Genomic DNA, 9,822 nt, shown 5'->3' with positions numbered 1-9,822 from the left:
CAGTCACACACGACTAGAGACGGACCAATTTCTAATCTCTTAAACTCAGTAGATCGAGCTTCAACACCCTGAACTCGATCACCTCTTCTACTTGACAAGATAAACCCTTGCTCAAGTTTTTCAATTAGCGTCCTTAACCTAGATCTGCCTTAGACAATCTAGTTAAGTAGCCCTCATCGAATATACTATATTTCCTAATATCTCGATGCAATCTAATCTTCCATATCTTCTTTACTTGATAATCACGTTATGCCACGTCATAGTTTCCATAATCGATTCTTTCCATTGTGTCACACATCGATCACATGTGTGACACAGTCTTCCTCTCATCTTCACGATCACATCTCTTTTCTTGAGCTTACATTTTTTTCGTAGAACATTAATTTTTCTGAAACGGAGGAAGTAATAAACCGAAGATGCACTGCTAAGAATGATGTTAATTTTCAGTCATCACAGTTATCATAGCTAGATATCAGAATAGACTTATCATCAATATTAAAATTTAAAGTTGTTTTGTAATTATTGTAATTTACTGGACATGGCCTACATGTCTAAAGATTTGGTTCGCCGAATTTAATATTGCGCATTTGATCGTTGTCCGATCACGACGTGGAGGACTTTGTATACAAGCTTTTTCCCCTTTTTCAAGTATCTTTTGGTGATATTACTGATATATAGTCAAATATAATAGTTTTTATTGATATATATTTTTGTTAAGTGAGTGATCAACGAAGGATATAAAAGAAAGTCCACACAAATATATAGGATATGAGATCGACAATGGACCCAAAAAAAAACTAAATATGGATTGCGAGACATCATTATGTTAGGAGTGAATAAACTAGCGTGCAAAATATTGTCAAGAAAAATAAATCAACAGGTAATATATAAAACTACATGTTACAATTGCTAAGGAAAATATAACTAAATAGTGGAATGAGAACATAATTCAATTTTTATGATTAAAATAACAGAATAATTGAACACAAATGATATTGTTTGTGGGTATGAGTTCCAATTTTTCTTTTACGTTTGGTATGTAGAAATTTATTAGAAATATTCAATTTTTAATTTGAATGACAAACAAATTAACTAAATTTTTGAGATGATATTTTGTTTGCTTTTTTTTTTTTCACTTATCAAATGGTCATCGGTAAAAAAAGGTCACTGGTCGACGTTCTAAAAATTCTCTTAGAACATTCGGTTTGGAAATCTTTCGACTAGAGTTGTTTTTTAACGCTAATTTATTATGACACTGCAATTATAAAAAGAAATTACAAAAACGATTCGACAACCGATAATATTAACTGCCTTATGAGATCTACGCCTAACTATATCATATGAATCGTCCTATGAAAATCCACTCATTACCATATTCACTTGCACCATGTTGAAAATCCTTTGTACGTCTTTCTTCCGTAGTCTACATTAATAAATCACTTTCTCCGAAATTTGAAACATGTAATTCTTTTGATCTGCAAAAAAATTGTATAGTCTGAGATTCGAACCCTAGACCTGGATGTAAAAACCGTTAAACTTCAACTAGAGTTTTTAGTACAAGAAATCCCTTAAAAGCTTGAGACATCAAAAAAAAAAAAAATTCTAATGAGAAATTTTAGAATGAATTCTTAAATTTTTAAAACCTTTTTAATCAAATATGGTTATTTTTTTTTATCGAAGACTCAAGTTGAGAAAATTCAACTAGGATGGCTTTTACGTTCTTTCAGTGAAGGATTACATATGTTTAAATCAATATTAAGGTAACTTGGTTTGGTTAAAATTTAAAACTATACAAATATAATGAGAAAACAGAAATGGTAACCATTTTTAATATACAAATAAAAAATACAATCACTATTCTGGCGGCAGGATACTTTATACGTGTCTATTAACCATTCGCTCAACAAGCTCACTTATTAAAATCTTCTATCGCCGTTCCCTTTCACCGGTCGATTAAACACCCCCCTTTAAACACGGGCCTGAAGAACTCTCTACCCTTTCTCACTCTCCTACTTTTTTTCTCTTCCCTCTCGTCTCAAACATCGCCGGAACAAAAGATGTCCGAAGAATTCGCTGTCCGAGTAGAGCAAGGTCTCAAGCTCTCACGACGGATATACTACGGCAAAGGCATCGCTCCTCCCGCAGTCCCGGACCCTCAGTCATCGCCGGAGAATTTTCTTCCGATGGCGATTACGGCTTACGCATCAATCACAGATCCGGTGGCTGTTGACAACCCCGACGTCCCGAGCTACCAGCCGTACGTGCACGCACGTTGCGACCCGTCGGCGCTCGTGCCGCTTCAGATGCTCGGGATAGAGATGAGAGTAGATTGCTGGCTCGACACGGCGTTTGTCACCGTCACCGGACGGTGGCGCGTTCACTGCGTTATGCCTAGTAAACGCTTTGACTGCTGCATCGCTGTTCCCATGGGGGAGAAGGTAAATTATTACAACTAAACGACAAAAGTTGCTTTATCTAGCTTTGCTTTATATAGCATAACTTTACAGAGTTTATTTTAATTTACAGACTTGTGTTTTTTACTATATTAATTCTAACATTGTTGCCAAAAAAAATTTAAAATAATTCAGATATATTCATAACTGAATATTTGTTGAAAATTCACATTTTCTGTATATTTTGGGTAACAGGGTACACTTTTAAGTGCTGAAATTGATGTCCTGAGCAATGAGAAGTCTTACAAGACCAAACTAGTTACAGAGGAAGAAACTTCTGACATTGATAACGTTCACAAAGACAAAGATTCACGTTTCTTGAAGTCTCAAATCTATACTTTCAAGATCCCACATGTTTGTTGTTAAACCTTTTTGCCTCACTTTTGTTATTTGTTAATTATCTGGTTCCTTATGGTATTATTGATAATAGGTTAGTGGAGGATCCATCTTTTCGGTTAATGTGAATTGGTCACAGAAACTGGTCTACAAAGACGGCAAGTTTCATCTCAATGTGCCTTTTAGGTTCCCTGCTTATGTGACTCCTGTAGGCAAAGAGATTACTAAACGAGAAAAGATTGTGTTAAACATGAATTCTTGTGTTAATGGTGGTGAAGTAGCCTGCAGTTACTCAAGTCATCCTTTAAAGGTATTGTTTTACATTTTCAGATTTGATTAAATTTGATACTATGGATTGTGTAATGTTGTGATCATTCTCAGGTTATTAACCGTGAATCTGGTAAATTAAGCTGTGAGTATGTTGCTGAAGTATCTTCTTGGTCAAGGGCTGATTTTGATGTTTCATTCAATGTGAGAGTTTCTTCATTCTCTGAACCATTTTATTTTAGTCCCTCTGTTTCATAGTATTTGATGTTTTATATCAATGCACAAATAAGAAATTTACCTTTTTCTCAAAATTACCAATAAAAACAATTTATTTAATTTTGATAAAATTTAAATTAGCTAGATATGTGAAAATATCTTATATTATGAAACGACGTAACTTCTCTAAAACATGTATATATTGAAACAGAGCTTAAGATTGATATATGTTTTTGGTTTAACAGGTTTCCTCTGGTGATCTGAGTGGTCATGTTTTGGTTAAGTCTCCATCTCCATGGGATTCAGATGACAGAGGAATGTTCTGTTTGTACCTTTTCCCTGGAACCACCAAGCACAAACAGGTTTGTTCTTACAACTTTGTTGATATCATTGAATGATTCTTTTGCTTATAGTGATGACAATAACATTGCAAAATGCTATTTATTATCTGCAGGTTTTCAGAAGAAGAGTTGTGTTTGTGATTGACATAAGTGGAAGCATGAAATGGAAGCCGCTGGAGGATGTAAAGAAAGCCTTGCTAGAGTCTTTGGATAAGCTAGAACCTGAAGATGTGTTCAACATAATCGCCTTCAATGACAACATTCTAGAATTCTCAACTAAGATGGAGTTTGCAACTGATGAGACTATATCTGCTGTGACTGAATGGCTCGATAGTAATTTAATCGCAAGTGGTGGAACAAACATGTTACTTCCCTTGATACAGGTTCTTCTAATCTCTGTATCTCTCTACAGGACATAATTTAAAAGACTTCTAAAGTCTTTCTTATGTGTTTTCTTGATTAGGCTATGAAGTTGCTTGAAGGAAGCAAGGTTGGAGTTCCTCTTGTATACCTTGTCACTGATGGGTCTGTTGAAAACGAGAGAGAGATATGTAATGCCATGAAAGAATGTTGTAGTGGTCACGAAAAATCGATTTCTCCAAGGATATCTACTTTTGGCATTGGTAAGTAGAATGAAACTTTCTTCTTTTGCTTGCTTACTTCTCTTAATAGAAGTAAAAAATTACTGAATATAAAAAGTCCTGCAGGTTCTTTTTGCAACCATTACTTCTTGCAAATGCTAGCGAGGATAGGGAATGGTTACTATGATGGTACAAACAACACAGGTAAGTTATATTCCCCATGGGTATATGATAAGTCAGTATATTCAGAATCAAGAATCAAGAAACTAAAAACGTTTCTTGATTTGTATTTAAACGAAACACCTAGCCAGATTCATTTGAGCATCAGATGAGTAGACTATTCGATTCTGCTTCTTCTACAATCGTAGCCAATACTACTTTTGATGCTCTCAAACTCCTTCGCTCAGTGGAGGTACTTACACAACTTACAATACAATAATCTAAGTTCTTTGGTTTTTCTTGACCTTCTCTTTGTCTTTTTTTTTGCAGCTGTTTCCTTCTCAGATTCCAGACATCACGCTTGGTCAACCATTGATCTTGTCTGGAAGATACAAAGGACAGTTCCCAGATGAAGTTGAACTCAGAGGCACGCTGGCTGATTTGAGCTGCTTTACAATTGAGTTAACAGTGGAGAAAGCTAAAGACATTCCTCTAGACAAGGTCACTTCATTACTGTCATAAGAATCACGACATCAAACCTCTCTTTTTTTGGCCCTAACCTTAAAAAAACAGGTTCTTGCGAGGAGACAAATCGATGAACTCACTGCTCAAGCTTGGTTCGAAGACAAGAAAGAGCTACAAGATAAGGTGTATAGAGATTGTGATTTTCACATTTCTGTTCAAATCTTGTTAGCTGAACTAATCCATCTCATCATCAGGTCACGAGAATGAGTATACAAACAGGGTTTCCTAGCGAATACACGCAGATGGTTTTATCACTCAAGGACAACGACGTAGAGAAGACAATAGAGAGACCAGTTTCAATCAAAGAGATTCTTAGGAACCCATCGTACCAAATCCACAAGCAGATGAGCAGGAACATCGAGAGAACGAGTTTGCTTGGGAAACAAGGGTTTGGGTTTGGTAACTTGGCAGCCACGTTAAATAACTTGCCGCCGTGGATGGAAGAGCCTAAAGAGCCGGAAGGAGCAGAGATTCTCATAAGAGCTGCGTCAGGAGTGGTGGATCGTGTCTGCTGTATGTGTTGCTTGCAGTGCCTTTCTAGGGTTAGCGATCAGTGCACCATAGTCTTCTCTCAGATTTGTGCAGCATTGGCTTGTTTCCAGTGTCTTGGTTGCTGTTTCGAAGTCTGTGGCTGTCTTGACCTCTAAGAAAGCAGGTCAGTGTATGGAGATAACATAAATACAATACATATTTTAAGGAGACTGTAAAATTCAATAATGAATTTACAATCTTGCAAAGGCTAAAATAATATAATGTAGTAGTGTGTAATATATGTATGTGAAACTACGTTACTAAACTTAATGTACGTTAGGTTCGAAAATACAAGGCTAAATGTATTTGACAACCGTCATCATAATCACCTATATTAGTCTATGACAAAATTAATTTCTTAATTGTCAATAAAAGCGATTTGTATGTGTATGAAAGAAGTGAAAACATTGGAAGGTTAGTGTCACAGTTCCAGGTCCTTCCTCCTTTTGGGTCACTTGAAACGTGATCACAAAACTCTTGTACTCTTTCATTAAATCACCGTCTAACACTCACGACCCGATTGATCTCCAGTTCTATTGACTCGATCCTCTCTGTCAGTAATTTTGCCTCCCCATCTGTCCATATATTTGACACATATTTATAGGTTTGACATTAGAAATCTTGCATTTGAACAAGATCAGACATAATGTGTAAAATAATTAATATATATATATATATGTGTGTGTGTGTGTGGATCAGTCCACCCGTTTAAAAGTGAGATTAATTCAAAAGTTCAAATATTTTAGAATAATTCGTTATGAATGTATTCATATAAATAGATAATATGACAATGAAAAACAAAAGAAGGTTAAACACAAGATAGACAATGAAAACATAAGAGTAATGTCAAAAACACAATAGCTTAAAACCCAAAGATTTTGAAAAAAAATAATAATATGAAAATATGATTTTAGTGTATAGTTTTTTAGAGCATTGACATAAGATGATGGTCAAAGAGGTTTAAAACCTTTGTTGTCTCCATTTCTCTAGATAATAAAAAAATTATAATGGCAATTCCACTATTCTAGACAGTATATGAAATTTTACCAAACTAAATATTAAAAAATTAGAATGATTCCTATATACTATGAAAGAGACTTTAGAGTACATTAAATCAAATTTAGAATGTGGTTTAAAATTTTTAAAATAAAAGTGAAGAGTATAAAACTTCAGTATATAGATAATTTATCGAAAACTCATTATTTTAAAAAGAATTAACACACGGATTTTGAAAAAAATTCAAAAAAATAAAAATCTGGTTTTAGTGTATGGTTTCTTAGAGCACTGACATAAAATGATGGTCAAAGAGGTTTAGAATCTTTGTTGTCTCTGATTCTCTAGAACCTTTGTTGTCTCTATTTCTCTAGATAATAAAGATTTTATAATGGTAATTCTACTATTCTAGACAGTATAAGAAATTTTACCAAACTAAATATTAAAAATTACAATGATTCCTATATACCATGAAAGATACTTTAGAGTACATTAAATCAAATGTAGAATGTGGTTTGAAATTTTTAAAACAGAAGTGAAGAGTATAAACTTCAGTATATAGAGGATTTTCCAAAAACTAATTATTTTAAAAGGGGTTAACCCACGGATTTTGAAAAAAATTCAAAATATGTAAATCTGGTTTTAGTATATAGTTTCATCGAACACTGACATAAGATGATGGTCAAAGATTTTAGAACCTTTTTTGTCTCAGTTTCTCTAGATAATTAAGATTTTATAATGCTAATTCCACTAATCTAGGCAGTATATGATATTTTAGTAAACTAAATATTAAAAATTAAAATGATTCTTTTATACCATGAAAGATAGTTTAGAATACATTAATTCAAATGTAGAATGTGGTTTGAATTTTTTAAACTAAAGTGAAGAGTATAAACTTCAGTATATAAAGGATTTACCGAAAACTCATTATTTTAAAAGGCGTTAACCCACGGATTTTGAAAAAAATTCAAAAATATGAAAATCTGGTTTTAATATATAGTTTCATCTAACACTGACATAAGATGATGGTCAAAGAGTTTAGAACCTTTTTGTCTCTGTTTCTCTAGATAATTAAGATTTTATAATGCTAATTCCACATCTAGGCAGTATATGAAATTTTAATAAACTAAATATTAAAAAATTAGAATGATTCTTATATACCATGAAAGATAGTTTAGAATACATTAATTCAAATGTAGAATGTGGTCTGAAATTTTTAAACTAAAGTGAAAAGTATAAATTTCACTATATAGAGGATTTACCAAAAAACTCATTATTTTAAAAGGGGTTAAACCCACGGATTTTGAAAAAAATTCAAAATATGAAAATCTGGGTTTAGTATATAGTATCATAGAGAACTGACATAAGATGTTGGTCAAAGAGTTTAGAACCTTTTTAGTCTCCGTTTCTCAAGATAATGAAGATTTTATAATCCTAATTCCATTAATCTAGGTATTATTTGAAATTTTACTAAACTAAATATTACAAAATTAGAATGATTCCTATATACCATGAAAAATAATTTAGAATACATTAATTCAAATGTAGAATGTGGTCTGAAATTTTTAAACTAAAGTGAAGAGTATAAACTTCAGTATATAGATGATTTACCGAAAACCCATTATTTTAAAAGGGGTTAACTCACGGATTTTGAAAAAATTTCAAAAATATGAAATTCATCTAGTTTATAGTTTCATCGAGCACTGACATAATATGATGGTAAAAGAGTTTAGAACCTTTGTAGTCTCCATTTTTCTAGATAATGAAGATTTTAAATGCTAATTCCATTGATTTAGGCAGTATATGAAATTTTATAAAACTAAATATTAAAAATTAGAATGATTTCTATATACCATGAAAGATAGTTTATAATACATTAATTCAAATGTAGAATGTGATTTAAATTTTTAAAACAAAAGTGAAGAGTATAAACTTCAGTATATTGAGGATTTGCTGAATGCTCATTATTTTAAAAAGGGTTAACCCACGGATTTAAAAAAAATTCAAAAATATGAAAATATGTTTTAGTGCATAGTTTCTTAAACACTGACATAAGATGATGGTCAAAGAGGTTTAGAACCTTTGTTTTCTCCGTTTCTCTAGATAATTAAGATTTTAATAATGCTAATTTCACTAATCTAGGCAGTATATGAAATTTTAGTAAACTAAATATTAAATAATTAGAATGATTCTTATATACCATGAAAGATAGTTTAGAATATATTAATTCAAATGTAGAATGTGGTTTGAAATTTTTAAACTAAAGTGAAGAGTATAAACTTCAGTATATAGAGTATTTACCGAAAACTCATTATTTTAAAAGAGGTTAACCCACGGATTTTGAAAAAAAATCAAAAAATATGAAAATCTGGTTTTAGTATATAGTATCATAGAGCACAAAGATGATGGTCAAAGAGTTTAGAACCTTTTTAGTCTCCGTTTCTCAAGATAATGAAGATTTTATAATGCTAATTCCATTGATCTAGGTATTATATGAAATTTTACTAAACTAAATATTACAAAATTAGAATAATTCTATATTACCATGAAAGATAGTTTAAATACATTAATTCAAATGAAGAATGTGGTTTGAATTTTTAAACTAAAGTGAAGAGTATAAACTTCAGTATATAGAGGATTTACCGAAAACTCATTATTTTAAAAAGGGTTTACCCACGGATTTTGAAAAAAAATTCAAATATGTAAATCTGGCTTTAGTATATAGTTTCATCGAAACCTGACATAAGATGATGGTCAAAGAGTTTAGAACCTTTTTTGTCTCCGTTTCTCTAGATAATTAAGATTTTATAATGCTAATTTCACTAATCTAGGCAGTATATGAAATTTTAGTAAACTAAATATTAAAAATTAGAATGATTCTTATATACCATGAAAGATAGTTTAGAATACATTAATTCAAATGTAGAATGTGGTCTGAAATTTTTAAACTAAAGTGGAGAGTATAAACTTCAGTATATAGATGATTTACCAAAAACTCATTATTTAAAAGGAGTTTACCCACGGATTTTGAAAAAAATTCAAAAATATGAAAAATCTGGTGTTACTATATAGTATCATAGAGCACTGACATAAGATGATGGACAAAGAGTTTAGAACCGTTTTAGTCTCCGTTTCTCAAGATAATGATGATTTTATAATGCTAATTCCATTGATCTAGGCATTATATGAAATTTTACTAAACTAAATATTACAAAATTAAAATGATTCCTATATACCATGAAAGATAGTTTAGAATACATTAATTAAAATGTTGAATGTGGTTTGAAATTTTTAAACTAAAGTGAAGAGTATAAACTTCAGTATATAGAGGATTTACCGAAAACTCATTATTTTAAAAGGGGTTAACCACGGATTTTGAAATTTTTTCAAAAATATGAAAATCTTGTTTTAGTATATAGT

The 9,822-nt window shown here is 31.6% G+C and overlaps 1 protein-coding gene across 1 annotated transcript; it reads left to right on the top strand.

Annotated features, from left to right (window-relative positions):
• Nucleotides 1-1,940: 1,940 nt before the first annotated feature.
• Nucleotides 1,941-5,577, top strand: LOC108827864 (uncharacterized). Its single transcript, XM_056994495.1, has 12 exons — nt 1,941-2,438; nt 2,649-2,807; nt 2,884-3,099; nt 3,171-3,260; nt 3,518-3,634; nt 3,727-3,996; nt 4,077-4,236; nt 4,321-4,398; nt 4,506-4,606; nt 4,684-4,854; nt 4,927-5,001; nt 5,073-5,577. Exons 1-12 carry the CDS (start codon nt 2,058-2,060, stop codon nt 5,523-5,525), a joined length of 2,271 nt encoding a protein of 756 aa, XP_056850475.1. The 5' UTR covers nt 1,941-2,057; the 3' UTR covers nt 5,526-5,577.
• Nucleotides 5,578-9,822: the final 4,245 nt, after the last annotated feature.

The sequence above is a fragment of the Raphanus sativus genome, chromosome 9 (genome assembly GCF_000801105.2).
Source record: "Raphanus sativus cultivar WK10039 chromosome 9, ASM80110v3, whole genome shotgun sequence".
In the NCBI taxonomy this organism is placed as follows: Eukaryota; Viridiplantae; Streptophyta; class Magnoliopsida; order Brassicales; family Brassicaceae; genus Raphanus; species Raphanus sativus.
The sequence above is the reverse complement of the archived record's forward strand: the minus strand, read 5'-3'. Positions and strand labels throughout refer to the sequence as shown.

Coding starts and splice junctions, on each gene's coding strand:
- LOC108827864 (XM_056994495.1), top strand. CDS start 2,058: ATGTCCGAAGAATTCGCTGTCCGAGTAGAGCAAGGTCTCAAGCTCTCA. Junction 3,635..3,726: donor GAACCACCAAGCACAAACAG/GTTTGTTCTTAC, acceptor TATTATCTGCAG/GTTTTCAGAAGAAGAGTTGT. Junction 4,237..4,320: donor GATATCTACTTTTGGCATTG/GTAAGTAGAATG, acceptor AAAGTCCTGCAG/GTTCTTTTTGCAACCATTAC.